General features: G+C 41.5%; 1 protein-coding gene across 1 annotated transcript in view; it reads left to right on the top strand.

The window, feature by feature from the left end:
• Window positions 1–18,575, top strand: part of rims2a (regulating synaptic membrane exocytosis 2a) — a 131,951-nt gene that overhangs the window by 8,188 nt on the left and 105,188 nt on the right. Inside the window, exons 2-3 of the mRNA XM_029503736.1 lie at window positions 16,633–16,843; window positions 17,505–17,516. Coding sequence (XP_029359596.1) covers window positions 16,633–16,843; window positions 17,505–17,516 — 223 coding nt within the window. The remainder of the gene's footprint in view (window positions 1–16,632; window positions 16,844–17,504; window positions 17,517–18,575) is intronic.

Raw genomic sequence — 18,575 nt, 5'->3', positions numbered from 1 at the left:
GAAATAAGGACATATAGTTATCCACAATCTGTCTGAACCGGAACATCTGAAGCTCGACATTGTCTTTGTGCAAAAATGTAAAAACGGTGTGATTTTGGACAGATCCACATTAGCTGCCTTTCTGCTTTTTTAATGTGAATGGCCTCCTGGCTCTTTCCAACTTCATATTTAGTGCAAAGACATTAGACTGATATCTTTCTCTCTGTGTGAGAGAGAAAGTGCTGAGTGCAGTAGTACTTTTGGTTAAAATGGAACCTGTAATCTGGCCATTTGTGGGTTTTTGTTTTTTTTTTCTGCCTGTAGCTTCTTTGACAGACAGGCGTGGCAGTGGAGAGCGTTTATGGGAGCTCCCTCAGGGGATTACAAGTGGCCTCTAAATGATGTCTGACTTTTAAGAACAAATCTGTAGTTTATTTACATTTTTACCAAATCTTAACTCAAACTCCTCTCGCTTCATAAACTAGTGTCCAAGCAGAATACCAGAAAATGTTTCAGTAGGCCTCTCAGTGAGCTAGCTGATAACAGCTGAAACAGTTGGAATTCCACCACAATTCGACATTAACACATAAACATAAGAGGCTATTGCTGCCACTGGGAGAAGATATTCATATTTAAGTTTTTTTTTAGAACAAACTATTTTCACTCACCCCAGAATGCAGGCTCATATATTTCATATGGGACACCTTAATAAGTCCCGCTTTCTGTAATCTGAGGCCCCAAATCCAATAATGTTCCTGTTGCAGCTCCTTAGAAAGAGAATAAAAACAGCATGGACACTTAATACTTTTATTCTGGATTCTGACCTAACAATGAGAATGAAACTGAATAGATAATTCTGTGCATTGGATGGAGGGCCCTAAATATTGTGTTTGGCTGCTTTTGCAAAATTCAGATTACAGTATTGCAGTGTTGAAAATGAAACAAATAAAGAGAAAGCAAGGAATAAAATGACATGTTAACATTTCTCACTCCAGATACTTTTCACTTTCTGTGCTCATATATTTACTAGCTGTAGTTTACACAGCGCACACTAATCTCTCCTTGCCTGTGTGTGTGTCTATCCATGTTCTGCTCATTCAAGACTCAGCTGGTCGGAGCAGGTGCAAGCCGGTGACTCAAACACGTGCATGCTGCCTGACCGGTCCCTCTGATACGCCTTTGTGTGGCTAAAACTCAAACCATCCAGTGCTTTTTATAAACAAATGTGGCCGCCCTGTATTCGTATTCCTCTCACTCGCACAAACACACACACACACACACAGACACACACGAGTTATTAATATAATGTAATGATTGGGGCTGTGCTTCTGTTTCAAGCTTTTCATTTTTATATTGATACACACCGTAATTATCTTTGATTTGCTGTGAAACTACTTGTTTTTAATTCATTACTCTGCACACAATTTCAATTCCAACTTTTGCACGTCTTGTTCCATGATAATTCTCCCCCTATCTTCATGTTGCAGCTATTAATTTGTTTATTGTTGAGAGAGGTCTAGCAGGAGCCAAGGGTTAGCTGATCAGTAGCATCACAGTATTTAATATGTGCAGTAGATACTGCTGTAGGTAGATTACAGAGGCAGTCGACTGACATAAATAAGGCAGGATAAAGAGTAGTTGTTCTCATGACGTCACTAATGCAGCCGTGGCCCTTATATAAGTCCACTGTTTGAACACCACACACAGGCACTACCATGTAACCTACACTAGGACATACTGTACAGCGTATAGACCACTGCTCACACTGCCTACGGCCGATGGTGGCTTTGTGGGAGCTTTAAATGCATTATTCCACAGCTTCAGTGTCTGTACGCATGCATATGTGTTCACAGTTGCTCAGTTTGTGTAGTCTAGTGCGTACAGTATAGCTACCATGAAAATAACAGTGAAGTGGCCTGTTTTTCATCCCCATCATCTGACGCTGATCAGGAGGGAGACAGAGAGAGTTGATGTTGTGATCCTGGGATCGCGCTCTTCGACCGAAGTCTGATGGAGGATCTCCCACTAATCTCTTAATATCACTCGTCCCAGTGAGATACTGCTGCCATTGCCATGGTGATAGTGAGATGGCCTGGATGTGTAGTAGTGGAACGAGGGTGAGCTGGGGAGTGTTGCTGCGCGGATACATAGAAATCCTCCTTTGTGAAATACAAATACAATCGTTTGAATTAGTAGCTCAAGGAATGAAATGGCGCCATTTAAAGTTGCCAGGCACCAGGCCACGTGGAGGAGGGGCTGTTGGCTCTTTACAGCAAGTAGAAACTGGTCGCCTTAACCTCAAGTGGGCGGCTGCTTGGACGGTTGTGTTTAAATCTGTGCAGAGAAGCGACTAATACAAGGGAATCCTTTGATTTGGGATTTTGCCGCAGCCAAGTCAGACTTATCTTTCCACCATTGGACAGATGTTGAAAGCTATCAAGTTCAAGTTAATTTCAGCCGTACAGTGCCGTGGTCACATCTGTTTATTTGACTGAGTATGTTCCAGAGCCCTCATGGTATGTGGCCTCTGCAGTATATGATAACTTCAGGAGGTAACGGATACCATTCCTGCGTGTGTAACTTCATATGGCATCATATGGCATCTATGTGTTCTGTTTTTTTTTTTTTTTTGGCAAAGTAATGGGTGTAACCTGTATGCAGGAACGTGATATCAGATTGCCCATGTGTTTGTCTTCCTGTGTGCACTGTATGCAGTTTAGTTAAGCAAGCTAATCGTGACGTGCTGTAGTGATGAATTGGGACAGGAAGGAGTAGAGCAGGCTGGCCAACAATAGGCAGGGTATCTATTACCTCTCTATTGTTAGTCATGGCCAGGCTATTATTATATCTCTGAGTGAGACGGACAACTGACTGCAGTTTCGGTACAGCCCACCTTTAGCTCCCAGCCAACAACAACATCATGTTTTGTTTTGTTTTTTTTAGTTTTTTTTTTTATATATCTTTGGGGACGATGTAGTTGAGTGCAAGGTTTGGCGAGCAGCAGAGAACTCATCACTGCTAACCCTACAGTTTAGGATTTTTGCTCTTAGCAAGATTAAACCTGAGGTGTTCCAGTTATGGGATAGTGCCTCAGCAGAGAAACCTGGAAGAAAAGCTGAAGCTTGGCTTTTGCTCACTGTGACACCGGAAATAATATGGCAACAGTGAAGCTGGAGAGTTGGTGCTGGAGGAGAGGCCTAATGGCTCGACCTGTGTGCAGTATCAGGTTAGAGGAGGACATTGAGCTACATTCAGCAGCCACTGTCTGGCTGTTGGAGCTAGAGAGCGGACTAATGCAGAGGGCGGTGACCTAACCATGGTGGGGTTAGGGCTGACTTTTCCCAGTGGAGCTGTTCAGCCGTCTGTGGGAGGAGTTGTGACGTTAGCATGGGACAATGTCTGCTGCCAAGAAATTGCTGATCACAGCCATAATAAAATATATCTGTTAGGATGAATAAAGTGGACTGACAGGAGACGCAGCCAGCATTCCCTTACAGATAAAAACACACTTGTTCGCACACGTTATGCCCGCTGAGTGACGCATATGTGCAATACAACAAACATGGTGTATCGCTACATGTGACTAAATGTTGCTCTTAGTAGACGTGTGTCCTACTGTACAATTAACTAACGGTAATAAAATCAATATTGTACATATGCTTCCTGTGAGCCTTTGCATGGAAATACACTTGTGAATGTGTGGGCTGCTGGTGATTAGCTGACTCTTTGCCACTTGGAAATCTCTCAGGAGGGGAGATATGGAGCAGCTCAATTGAATCCTGGCAGGTAATCTAAGGAAACAGATGGATTTTAGTTATATTTGGCAGCAGATTAGCCACTTCCCCGTTGCTCAGAAAAATCTGCTGTTGCCAACTCCTGTTTGACAATCTGAATATTAGTCCTTGGTCAGGGGGTCTGGCTTGTGTGCTGTTAGATTGCCTATTCTGATGAGTGTGCCCTGCGGATTCAATCCTATCTGTGCTTTCTAAGGCCCAGCTGTGATGGCTGGCCTACCCTTCCACACCAAGGCGCTTGCCCTGCCGCCGTCCCCCCTGCCCTGCCTATCATGCCGTGCCAGTGCAAAGTGCCAGAGGAAGTTATCACCACTCTATCCCCTACCCCTAATCCTGTCTTAGGTGGAGAGAAAGTGTTAAGTAGCACTTCCCCTGGCATTTATTGAAGTGGTAGCATGAACAGGTGTCACAGGACCTAATCATCTGTCTTTGAATAAGCTTCTATTTTTAGTGCATACTCTCATTTTTTTGAGATTTGCCGGTAATGTACAGTAGGTGATGATGGTACAATGAGGGGATTTCTGTTTCATATATCCTGCAGATATATTGCTGACACTGTTACGATGAGTGTTGATTTTACTGGCATGAGCACAGTAACTACTGTGGTTTTAGGTTTATATAATGTGGCGAACCTTTCTTCGTGCTGATAGAATATTGGTCCTGTTGGATTCGCTCCACTCGATGTCTTTGGTTTGGTTTGGTCATTTTTAACAAAAGAACATGTGTGGCAAATATTCTTTGATATTACCGACCGCACAAATTGTACATAATTCTAATGCTAATCTCTTTCTATTACACTTGATTAGAAGTTCCTGCACCTGTTTTAGAAAAGTGCAGTGGATTCAGAGCACCTCATATCACCTGCTGCCCCCCCACACTGAAATGCTTTAGATCTCAAAGAACTTGCTATTCCAGTAATGCTTTTCCAGTGATGCTCTCTGATGTATTCAAACGCATGTAAATAGTCTGTGGCCGTTTAGGACTTGCAGCTAAATACGAAGTAAATTACCATTTTGCTATTTTGGTTGAACGCAATCAAAATTTGTTGCAATCAAAAGTGTGTAATGCCTTATGTTATTTTGTAGATCTGTCATCATGCCTGATGTTGCTGTGAAAGAGCATGGACAAATATATAGTCAGCTTTTGCAGATAACATGGAATTACTCTCAAAGTTGATATTTATATTTGTTTATTATCTATAGTGTGTTACTAACAGTAATATTCACTTCTTTTGTTTGTACAACTTAAAATTGAAACACTGCTGTCTGTTAGTTCTCAGGTCAGCGCCATCCACACACTCATAATGTGAAATTCTTATTTCTATCAGAGGTGCATATTTTTGTAAATAAAACAGCTTTAGCGTGGATGTGGTTAACTGAAACTCTTGAGGCAGCTGGGGTCAGTGAGCTTTGCTCAGTGCTGTGCAGCCCGCTGATATTTTATGATACTACTGTATTTTGTGCAGTTTGAGGAGTGGAAGCGGGATTCAGGCAGCACTGACAATAAGGTACGATAGAAAGCATCCCTTTTAACAGTGGGACAAGCTAGGACTGGAGGGGCAGATTGCTCACACACAGTGACAAAGAGAACATACCACACAAATTGAGTCAGATCCAAGTCATAAAACTACTGAGTCTGAAGCCAAGTGTTTTATTAAAAGGTTTGGAGACTAGGCTTAAACTCTACAAAGCAAAGCAGGTTATCAAGACTTTTGACTTTGACTATAAAATGTAATGTTCAAAACAAATACAGAATTAATCAGGGCCACAGCCTCCAAGTGAGTTTTCCCTATTGCCGCTGAGTGATTTCAGACAGACATTAACCTCATCTCCTGGCAGTACTCACTGGCTTGGATGGTGTTAATGATGTATGTAGTTGGTATTTACCCAGTGAGCCAGATTACTACCTTATGATCCAATTATCACTCAGTCTGTAGTAGACTCAGAGGGCTTGCAGGGTCACTGCTTAGCCATGACATCTTTGATGACAGATTTTCGAGTCCACTGTTGATGCCAAGACAAGGCTGCATCTCACTGTCAAACATGGAACCCTCCTCTAAAACTATCCGAGGATGTATTTCTAACTTACTCATCACTGTCTTTGCTGAGTTGTGCTGTTGTACTATGCAATGTGCAACTTTCGAGTAAGGTTAGAAATTAAAATGACTTTGTTAAATTCACCGGCGCATGTAGATCGAGACATACAATGCGGGCTAAATGCGAGGTTCTTGGCCTTGTTTTCTCTTGTGAGTTGGTAATCAGAGAAAAGTCACACTTTCCCTCAGGAAAGGCATCTCTACTGTTCTTCGCTGTTTTATTAATATCTAGCAGAGAAGTAAATATAAACGTTTTAAGCAGCAGTCCCCTCAAAGACTAGGATGAAGTGAGAGAGACTGACTGTGCAGGGGGTTGGTGTGAGTGGAAAGAAATTACACTTTGGGTAGCATGTGTGTAAGCAGAATGACCGTGTGACAGAGCATATTGTGTGTGGGCCCACTGTTAACACCCAAAACGAACAGAAGTAGAGTGTTGTCGGCTCAGTAGACTGCAACATTATCTGTTACTGGCACCTAAACATCTTTTTCTCTGATGATACTTTTAACGGATAAGTCAACTGATTCTTATTCCTCATATAGCTCCATCTGTCCCAAAACAAAACAAACAAACAAAATCAAAACACATCAATGAGCTGCATTGTTGCACTGTTCACTGTTCATTATAAAAGAAGACGAATGTTGTGGCTATTTTCAAACTAAAGCCACAACATTGTACGATTTGAAATGTAATTTGTAATTAGAGGTGGTTTAGCCATTAATCTCAATGACAGAACCAAAACATAGACTGTTGTTGTGGGCCATGAAGCTGAGAAACATTAAACTAAATTAAACAGTGACAAAAACCACTTGTCCATTTCTGGGTCACGCGGGGTGCTGGAGCCAATCCGAGCTTGCCAGTCCATCGCAGGGCCAGAGCGGTGAGACAGACAGAGACAAACAACCACTCAGACCTACAGGCGATTTAGAGGCACCAATTAACCCAAACATGATGTCTTTCGACGGTGGGAGGAAACCCATGCAGGCACGGGGAGAACATGCAATCTCCACACAGAAAGGCCCCAGGCCGGGAACCAAACCCATAATCTAAATGTTATGGGCCCTAACAGCCCTAACCACTATGCTGCCGTGCTGCCACTAAAAAGCTTATCTATTGGATTTACAAAAGCTGTATGTTACCTTCAATAAGTCCAGTCTGACACACTTTGGTGTCTCCTAATGTCAGTTTGGGCTGCATATTACTGGATTGTAAAAGCTAGGTTGATGCTCTGGCCTCTTGCTATTGGTCTGCTGTGTGTTGTCTTTGTTGTTGCTGACAGTTGGCTTGTAACAACTTTGGCTAACTGTTGCCTCACAGCAAGAAGGTCACGGGTTCGGTTCCCGGGCCTGGGGGCTTTCTGTGTGCATGTCCTCCCTATGTTGTTTGCATGTTCTCCCCGTGCCTGAGTGGGATTCCTCCCACCGTCCAAAGACATGCATGATTGGATTAATTGGTGACTCTAAATTATCTGTCGGCCTGAGTGCGAGTGTGAGTGGTTGTTTGTCACCGTTTGTCTCTATTAATTGGCCCTGTCCAGAATGTGTACCCCGCCCTGCCCTACACATAAGCAGTAGAAGATGAATGAAGAATGAATGAATGGCTCCACAGCTGTGAAATGCTCCTTTGTATTGGTTGGTATAGGAGAAAGATTTGTGCAGTTAACTGGGTGTCTTTTACAATAATTGAAATGTTAAAGATAAAGATTTAGCGGCGAGCCAAGTGGTTGGGGTGCATACCACATGGGCACATAATCTCAGAGCAGGTGAGTCCCCGGTTCAACTTGCCCCAAACTGGATTCCTCCCTGCATTTCATTCTACATCTGCCTGTCCCCTCAGTTTCCGCCTCTCCACACTGTCTCGTCTAATAAAGGTGTAAAATGCCCAAAAATAACTTTAAAGAAAGAACAATTTACTGTGCTGCACACTGACATTTCTTTTGAGCCCAAAGCTGTAATTTATCAGTTGATTTAATGTTCTGTGCTCAAATGTTTTGGCTGCAAGGTTAGTGAATTATTGTTCCCCGTGCTGGGCCTTGAGTTGTGATCCTCTGCTGAGTAAGTGGATTTTGTTTCTGTTGCCCATCAGTAGATGTTAGATGCACATTAGCTGCTGCTGGACCTGTTGCAGTGCATGTGACATCTTTGTTGTGGTTGTGGAAGAATATGATGATTCAGGGCTCGTTGTGGAGTTGTCACATCAGTGTATTTATTTTAACACAACGGTGACAAAAGAAAAAGCAGTTTAAAGGACATAAGAGAGACTGCAAAGTTTTAGGGGGAGGCACATTTGAGCATTCCTTTCCTTTCCTTTCCTTTTCTTTCTGAGCAAAGATACTCCAGAGGGCTCAGATTAATTAAATCTCTGGGCTCTTACTAAAATTCAGCTCCTTGTGACAGCTCACTGTTTAATCATCCTGAGAGAAGCTGCACCAAGCCAGATGTCCTCAGGATAACACTCCTTTAAGAGGCACCTGAAATCTACATGTTGCAAACTTTTTTGATATTTACTATATATCATGTAGTGTAGTGTGAAGGTTTTGGTTTTATTACCTCCTATGTAAACTAGACTGTTTTTTAATCAGTCCTTTCTGGTGCTCAATATGAACGCCTTTATGAACTGGTTTTTGTGTCAGCTACTGTAGTGCTGGACACATTGAATTAAGGCAAAGCAGAGCCTAAGTTGATCACATTAAAACCTGATGTGACCTGTGCAGTTGCTGAAGGGACTTTTTAGTTGGGCTGTATATCATGTATGATTGATCACCTGGTTATTTTCTTTATGAATGGATTAGTTTGTTTGTCTTGAAATAAAAAAAAAAAAAATCACTCAAATTTGCCAAATTTGCTTGAGAACGAGTCTAAATATTAAAAACTTACCAAAGTAGTAGGCGATTAATTTTCTGTTCATCAACCAGTTGAATATGAATCGTTTTCTGATAACCACACCCTGCTCCCTCACTGAATGTGTCCTGACCTCTGTGAGCCCATTTCCCTCATCACTCTTCTTCACTCTGATGCTATTATCAGTTTTACACATTTCAAAAAAGACTGTAGTCAAATACACTGAAATCAAAATAGCATAAGAATAATTTCCCACTGACGTTTCCTTGTGAACTTCAGGAATCTAGTTCTTGGAAGTTTATGTGGCATTTGTGTCCACTAGAGAGCAGCGTAGCATCAGTGTCAGACCTCGCTGCCTCTCCATGTGAGGCCAGTGAGTCAGATTATGTGGAACAAAATAACCAAAACCAAAACCAAAATTATGTGGAACTAAAAATAACAGCAGCATGTGACTTATTAAAAACTTCAAACCAAAAACATAAAAAATAGAGAATCATACATTACACATATGGATCCAAATAGATACTATGAGTGCTTTATTTTAAATATGCTCACGGGAAGTGAAGTGCAGGTTAAAGAGATAGGAAACAGAGACTGTATCTGCCCCACATGCCTGCTCGGCAGCCAGGATACTGAATACGTCACTTGTGACATTTTACACTCACTCATTTTACTGCCCCATGTCAAATAATACACTGTGCACTCCCACGCACACACACACACACACGCATTCACATATGCGCATGTATGAGCACAGTACACACATGGATACGGACGAATACTCACACACACACTCTGTCCGGCAGCCGTCCAGGCAGGCAGGCAGGCAGCAGGCTCCATCAGATAAATATGAGGCTTGTAATGCGACCACAGAGACGGGGCTGATGGGATCAATAAAGAACAGTGCTGCAGGTCATCAGGAGAACACAGTGAGAGGATAAATATGGACTGGCTCATTGGAAAACAGAGCAGCGAGACTGATGGGTACACAGGACTATATCTTCTCTCATGTGTTCTCTCACTCATCCGACACAGATCAGACCGACAGATTTGTTGCTTTGCTTTGCTCTACCTCTAGCTAAAGTAGACTGTTGGGAGGCTTCAGTGTGCATGAGAATTGTTTTAGCTTCACTGCTTGTTTTGGAGTTGAACGGCATCTGCTTAGAATACACAGCGTGAGTGGTGGGATGCTGTCTCAGTGAACTTTCTACTCATTTTCCAATCGATTTTGTAAATCATTTTCATGTTTTTGACACCTCTAACTCTTAGTTTACTTCTAGCCTGCTTTGCTTTGAATATGAGGATTTTCTGCTTTTAATGTTATTTCAATGTCTGTGAGTTTCACACATGACAAATCGTGAACATGGCCATGGATCCTTGGGCATTTCAATTAAGAAATTAATTGAAGGAAATCAATACATTAAGTTAGTATAGCATTAAAGAATAAATTCTAAAGAAAATAACCTCTAGTTGTAATAAAATAAAAATAAAAATAAGAGTCTCAATCACTCCTGAATTATCTAAGAAGATTAGACTAGCACATAGTTTTTCACAGAGCTAAAGCTGACTATGTAGCTATCATAAGTGGAGATGAGGTGTGTGAAGTTGTGATGTGTGATTTCCAGCTGCAACTTGCTGCTGTATTGCTTTAAGTGGCATCTGCTCCTGCGCAGGGAGAGCACAGCTCAGTGGCAGCACCAGTGTTAGATGGTCGACAGATGCCAGGCATTCATGTGGTTGTTAGTGTGTGTGTGTGTGTGTGTGTGTGTGTTTAGATGCTGCCTTGAGGTGGTTCTTCGTTCTTGTCACAGACTCTTGATTTATGCCTGTCTTCATAAAAGGCCACTATATTTAGTATCTGTTGTTTGCATTAACAGCTGTTCGCTTAGCAGTTTGTAAGAAACTTTGCAACACTGATCAGCATCAAACTTAATTTCTTTGCTCCAGCTTTTGGCATGCTAATCAGCTAGCCTGCTTAGTTAAGCTTAATGAACAGCCTATTGTTGCCTCCAATCTGCTCTGAAGACGTAGCTCTGCTCAGAGCTTGTCTTCTAAATGTGGTGATGGCTAAACGCTTGTCCAGCAACAAACACCACCACCTGCCTCTGGCAAATAACCCCATTAGATGGAGAAAAACTTATCATACGTTATTGGTAATTAATCAAAATGTTATAAAAAAAAAACCCCAAAACCCAGTCATAGTAGTTTATCATGTTGCAGTTCCATAATGTATGAATATAGTTACTGTTAAGGAGTATCATCTGATGTTGTTAATTTACTGATTGCCGAGGATAAAATATTACACGTAGAGTAAAATATATGGCCTATTTTGAAGAATCTCCCGGCTACTGAGCTGAATCTATTCTGGAGGATGGCTCAGTGAATGTTCAGTGAATAATTAGAAAAAATACTGTATGTCTTGTGTACTATTGATTTACAAAAGCAGATATGTTCACATATGCATCAGTATTAACATACACTTCATATAAGTCCATAAATTATAATAATAAATGATCAAGTGTGCAACGTATTACCAATCCTGTTTTTACATTTGCATTGCCTGACAGCGACTTGCTATTTTATTGGATGCATTAATGTCTAAAATACAATCGAGTGTGTGTTGCTGACTGTTGCTGCCATATTCACCACCTGAAGCGGCTTGGTGTGTGATTCACAGCTGTACTTAAATGCCACTCAGCTCAGCTGGCTCCTGTGAACCCGTATAGATGCTCTTCTTTTCTCCTGGGCTCGGGGTGCTGGGGGCTGTAATCAATTATAGATTTCTCTGAGAAAAACTCCTGGTGATGAGCCATCCTTTTGTTCTAGCAACCCCCCCCCCCCCCCAAAAAAAAACAACAACATTTGTCCGACTCTGAGAGAGGGTGTTACTCACATGAAGCAGTCATTTCTAAGTTTAAGTTGGTAGAAATCAAACTTTTTGTCATTTAAAGTCACACTGAATGTTCCTTTTTTCATGTTCTTACTTCATTATTGTTGTTATCATTCAATTGTCATCTTCATCAATTCATCTTTAATATCTTGACTATCATTCATGCCTTAAATATGATTTATGTCATATTCATCTTTAGTATTATCAGTTGTGTTAGTGTTTTGTGTTATTTGGATTGTTTTTCTCATCTCTTTATGTTCTGTATGCACTGAGCTGTGCACATTTTTTATTTTTTTTATGTTTTAGGATCAAAGAAGAACCAAAGCCTCAGCCGGCACAGTAAGTAAACTGCATTACCCAGAGTGCTCTAGGCTTTGACACTTCTTCCTGTCAGTTGGTGCTTTGTGCTTCATGTGGCTTTCTCCTCTTTGTCTGGGAGGAAAATGAAAGTAATGTCACTAATGTCATGGAAAGGTGCTGTGGTGGCATGACATGGCACAGCTGCATTTTATTTATACAAGTTTTGAATGAGTAGCATTCAGATCGCATTGTTGCATATCGTGCTGGACACTGAGCGGCCAACTTCCGTGACATCAATGACAAGCTTTTCCTTTCAACTAGCTTTGTTATAGCCGGGCCCCTGAATCCATTTCCCCTGTCCTTGGTCTCTACCTGGCTGACCATTTTCATCCAGTGTGTCATCTGCACTCTGATTGGCTTGTGCAGCCTCGTAATCCAACTATATGTGCGGACTCTCTGCACCTATTCTGCACTACTCCACTGTAGCTGCATTTTGACTAAATCTACCTGCAGGGCTAACCAGTCTGACAACCTGACCTCTCCTGCACCACCAAGCTGGAATAAATGACACTCCTGTTACCCTCGGCTGAGCATTTGATGCAGCTCTCATTTCCATTGGCTGTAGAGCTTTCCTGCTTCTTCTCTCCTACCCTCTACTGTAAGGCTGTCTGTATCATCTTTCTTTCTTCTTCTTCTCTCTTTCTCCCTGTTTTTTCTGACACTGTGTCTGGTTGTTAATATTACACCAATTGCTGCTCTGCCCATGTCCTGGCCTTTTCCTCTTTGCGCTGGTTGTAGTGAATGTCCCTGTTATTGTTTATATCATAGAGACTGACTTGTCCCCCTCCCCACCCCTCCTAAAAACAAGAAAAAAAAAAAGAAAGAAAAAGATTTCAAGACAGATTGTTTTCTCCCATGATGACTCATTGCACTGTTTCAGTCACACTTTGCTTATTTGAACAGGTGGTTTCCCTTTAGTGGGATCACTGAGCTGGTAAATAACGTTCTTCAGCCCCAGCAAAAGTCCCAAAATGACAAGGAGCCAGAGCCAGACGCGTAAGTAATAGCACAGACCCCTTTTGATCCCCTCCCAGCAGGCACAACCATGCAGCAGTGACCACAGCAGCTGGATGTGCAATATGTTTGACCCCAGAGGACATTAGAATACATACAGTTTCTCAAGATGTCTGTTGAAGCATATGAAAGAGTGGCGGTGTGGTAGTGATGTGCCATGATGGGTCCTACTTTTATAAATGGCACAATACTTTGTGAGGAAGAACAATACCCTCAAGACAACAAATCTCCTTATACAGTATTTGTTTACGTAATTCATGTGTGGCATGGTCCTGATTATTTTATACCACACAAAGCCTTGAAGTATTGTAGCCAAATAGCCAAAAGAACAGCCTGTTGGTTCATTTTATACAAGCTGTTATTCATATACACAATTTTTGTTCTGGTGTAACTCATGGTAAAGGTTTAACGCTAAATACTTAAATATGAACAAAGACCATTATAATGCTACAACAGTCTAGTAGTACCATGTGATCAACTGAGCAATATGCTAAAAATTGGGACATAAACCTTTTTTTTTTCTTTCTAATCAGAGACTAATTTGCAGCTCCTGGTTAAAGCCATTAAAGCTCAAGAAGAACAGTCGCACTTAGACCATGTTGTCTGAGACTAGTTGTTGGACAATAGTTTATTTTACACTAGATTGTAAAGTGAAGCTTTTTTACTTTTGGTCTGGTCTAAAAATAAAAATAAAAAATTGCCCAAAAAAATTGTGCTGAATTGATCAAAACAACCATGAAAAACATAACAACAGAAGATAACGTGTGCTTGTTAGTGCTGGTTTGCTAGCCATGTTGGAGAGACCACAGATTGAGAATTGGATTAGATGTGTATATAAGCGCTTAGCTATTTCATTATTTTCATACATTAGATTTATTTGTTCTTGTTTATGTAATTGAGAGAGACTGGTGGCAAAATTTTCACATAACACAAAAAGAAATAATTAATATTATTAAGATTATCTTTGTGTAAAATAAAAAGTAGTTTTTTTCTTTTGGGGGATTTTAGCCTGCAAATGTTTGAGTGTTACTACTTTCCTCTTGGTTTTCTGCAGTGGGAGGCTGTTCTTAGCAAAGAAATAAATAAAAAATAAGAACTCTCTTGTTCATCTACATGTATGTTAATATTACAACTGCAGCAATTAGCTGCAGAAAATAGTCAAACAGATAGGTGTCCAAACCAGAGCCAGAGGAAAATGAATATCGGACTTTGAATCGAATGGAACTCGACTTCCAATGAATAGTAAGTTTAACTGTTTGTTAACGTGTCAGCCATATCACCTTTGTAAAGCGATATGCCCAGGCAATGGGTTTGTCAGCTTGAGTTCTTCTGCTGCCAGCGGCCCATTAAATCAATTAATGTCACATTAGCTTTAAGTCAACATCTGAGAATTGGTTACATATTATGTGACTGCCTTAAACCAAAACACAACCTCAGTTTTATCACTTCAAATTTTTTTCACACTGGATCAATTTAGGGTGTTAATGTGCCTTCTAATGATTGCCACAAATAGACCGACATCCAAGGCAGTTAATACAGTCTACTGTCTGACAGTCACGTTTTCAGTGCAAGCATTAGGATGTTGGAGGAGCAAAATATTCGGCTCAGTTTGCGGCTGAAGTAGAATCCAGACTCCTGTAAGCAGCTTGTAGTTCAGCCTTTTTGTCATATGTCCAAGAACTCGGCTCATGTTACTGGTTGTGTGTGGCTGCTCTGGTGCGGCCAAGAGGTAAGAGAGCTCCGATACGCTAGCATGGGATGGGACAATAAGCAGAGTATGATTACTCGTCAGCAGTCTCACCTACATTTGACCGTGTTTGACCGAATAAGTAAACCCAGAATGGGCACGGTGCACCAGCTGCCTGCTGCCACTTGCCGTGTCTTCATCATGCTCCATTTGATAACTCGTTTGCTCTGTTTAAACCCTCTGCATACCTTTTTTTCTTTGTCTTTATTGTCTCCTAGAATCAGCAAGATTAAACCAAAATCCCGTGCGTAAAACCTTTTTTTTTTTTTCCTAACCTCTATCTGGCCCCTCCCCAAGAGGTGAGGGTAACGAGGTGACTCAATTCAGTGGAATGGAGAGGTAATCATTGGTTATCTTTAACAGCTCTTTTCCCTGGCCTTGTCTGTCAGCAGAGCAGTGGCCCTTAGCCCATGTGGTGCCCCAGGATTGAGCCCATGTCTCCATAAGTGCTTGAGCGTAAAAAGAGATTAAGGTAGAATAAAACATGATTACTGGTAGTCTTATTTCCTTGATCCTCACAAACAGTGGCTTTACGTCTTATATCACAGTCCTCATCGCACTGTTATCAGGTCCTCTGTCAGTAAATGAGATTTGGTGGGATGCGTTAAACAAGGCTACATGCTAATCTCTGCTTGGTAAACACACAAAGGCAGTGACACAATTAGCCCTTTAATCCCTTAGTGGGTACAACAAGGGGCATGCCACTGGCACGCTATCTAATGTTTGATTGCATGGAGACTTGCTCATGCAATCCACACACAGAGTTGGTCTTCAGGTGGTTGGAGGCTGTTAGTTTGGGTTTTAAAGGTCTGGTTGTGGGTAAAGGAAGCACGTTTATCTCAAATGCAGAGCTGTATGTGGTAAAAGGATAGCGCTGCTCAATAATTCACAAGTGCTAATGAATGTTGCAGGGGATATGTGGGGCGAAACCAGTTCTAATCGCCATATTATGAAGTCAGCCCAGTGTTTAGTTACCAAGGAGACGCTCAATTGACATGTGTCATACAAAATGCATGTGAAGAGTCCATGCAGGTTTTTTTCAGTAGCCTCTCAGGACTTGTTAGGAGTTAAGGATTCACTGTATAAGATAAGGTGCATAAGGAGGGGGCCATCTATAGGACACAAACGATAACACAATAGATGCTCCACTGGTAAAAGCAAACAGGATGTTGAGCTCTAGAATGCAATACAATAGCGAAATACTATTGGTTCTATTATTATCTAACATTATGGCTAGGGTGTGCTCTGTCTCACCTTACGATTGTCCTGTTATAGAAACACAGCTGCAAATGATTCATTAGACGCTTGGGAACCTGAGAAAGTGGAATTAAGTGATGTTCTTAAACTTGCAAAGCAAACTTGATACCCAACCCCCGTTTTGGGAGAGGTTCTGTATCAAAGGAGGAACTCAGCTTTGAAGCTTCTGAAGTCACGGTACCTGCTTTTCCTTTCAAAATCTCACACCCTGCACACGTCTGATGTGATATCAGTTAGTCAGTTTGTAGAGGCATTGTGGAAGTGTGATTTTTAGGAAAGGACCAAGCAAATGATTCAGACTACTGCCAATGGAGATAATGCTGATGTGAGGTTGTTAAACATCCATTTCAAGACTGATTACAGTTTAGTTGCAACTCTAAAACGAAAATAAAATCTTTGCTCTGTTGTGATCACATGTATGCTAAAATTGGGTACTTGGGTCAGTCTTATTCAGATAAATCATTTTAGAGGACTGCGAATGGATGCACATTGCAAACTAGCCTGGGGTGTAAATGTTGTTGAATGCTCTACACTGTGCTTGTACAAACATTTCATTGGAAAAAAAACAAAAAACAAATAAGCAAACACACAAACAAAAAAAACGTATCTTTTTGCAACTTCCCTTTTCCGAACATCTGTCCTTACCTTTCACTTGCAGGAAGTTGCACCAGCAGTTTGAATCGTATAAGGACCAGGTTAAGAAGATGGGGGAGGAGTCTAAGCAGGTGCAGGATCAGAAGAGCGAAGCCCCAACCTGCGGGATATGCCACAAAACCAAGTTTGCCGATGGCTGTGGCCACCTCTGTTCATATTGCCAAACTAAATTCTGTGCTCGGTGTGGAGGACGAGTGTCTCTGCGGTCAAATAAGGTAACGCTGACTGGCATGCTCGGTGCTCTCCATTTATGAGGACCCACACACACATACAGATGTCCCATCCTCAGGCAAATTTCTCCCTACGTTACTATTTGAAATCCATGGTTATGAAACATTGCAATGAAATGGTAATCTGGGAATTGAGCCAGCAGTGGCTCTAATGGTAACTAATGTTTTTCAGATTATCAACATCAGCGCCAGTCAGACACTTTCTGCATGCCTTTGTTCTAATTCTGTTCATTCTGATGTGTTAATTCACAGCTGTAGATTTTCTGTCCATGTTTACTGTAACTTACAGTTATTCAGTTTCGCCACTGGAGGGAACTCTTCCTCCTTTTCTTTCCCTATAAAGGAACCTGATGACTGCTTTTGTATGATGTGGCACTCCAGTGCCTAACTAACCTCTGTCAAATCCTCCCCTCAAACTAAGCCAGAGCTTTTAGTGTTAGACCGCTTAAATTTGAGTCATGAGCTTTAGTGTTTTTATGTGATACCATCCAGTCCTCTGCTGTTGGAGTATGTGTAAATGCTACGAGAACCTACTAATGCCACTCACGATCTCTCTCTCCCTATCTTTCCTGCTCTCCTCCCTCTCCCTCCCTCTGTCTCCCTCTTCTCTTTCTGCTGCATTCCTGCTCTCATGGAATTGCAACAGGAGGACAAAGTGGTTAGCAAATCCTTTTCTGCGTTTCTTGGGACTGTATCTGAACACAAGCATTGCTCATGAAATGTTACGATATGTGCATATACACATACAGCAGCCGATAATGACGTGGGGGAAAAATAAACAAGAGAAGTCCTGCTCAGACTTCCCTGTGAGTCATAAATAGTAGGATTAATAACACAAAGTGAGAAGAAGCCAAATTAATGCATCTCAAACAGATTCAAGAGTGCTAAAGGAGAAGTGACAGTAACAGTTGGAACCACGAGGGCTAAAGATTCCTGTTTGAGGAAAAAGTAACTGTGATGATGTTATTTGGGTAATTTAGGTTTGGCACTGAGACTTGAAATTGTTAACAGAGACGCTGTATGACTGCACTCTGAATGACATGGGTGTAGTGAAAGATGCCATCATGTTCCACATGGAAGTATTTTTGGCTGCATTTTGGACATTGGCCTCCTGCAAAAAATGCTTTGATAGTTTTTGATCTGTCTCTTTTGAGTTCTTGAAATAGCTTACCTCACCGGACTTTGCTGGAAAGCTTTGATAAATTAAATCACACACCCTGTTCAAGCAATCCAAATCCAGTTCTAACATGTGGCGGTGCATGTGACCTGTACTGCACTATAGATCAGAAAGAAAAAAGCTACGACGACTGAGCTGGTGACAGTATTGAATCCCCTTGTGGCATTATCTATATCTGTTCAACTAACTAAACAAATTCAGCCTCACAATGACCATTCAATGCACACATTTGAGGGGTTATGTCATTGTCATTGTCCGTATACAACATAGATTTTCCGTTGTTGTCTCAGCTGTGAGACAAGTCCTCATGATTAGTTGCTGAGTGTCGAACGGTAACTGAACAATCCATAACGCAGACTGGGGGATGGTGCATACCCGCATACCCTCCACTGAAACAACAGAGCAGCAAAGACACCGGGAGAGACCTCTGCTATGTTGCTCCCTCTACTTGTACAGGCTGCTATTGTTCCCTAGTAGATAATAGCTGGGAGATCAGTTACTGTGTTGTACAGATGGTGTTGAGTAATAACAGTGGCAGCC

The sequence above is a fragment of the Echeneis naucrates genome, chromosome 6, assembly GCF_900963305.1.
Source record: "Echeneis naucrates chromosome 6, fEcheNa1.1, whole genome shotgun sequence".
Taxonomy (NCBI): Eukaryota; Metazoa; Chordata; class Actinopteri; order Carangiformes; family Echeneidae; genus Echeneis; species Echeneis naucrates.
Note: the sequence above shows the minus strand (reverse complement) of the source record. Positions and strands in the feature narration are given on the sequence as shown.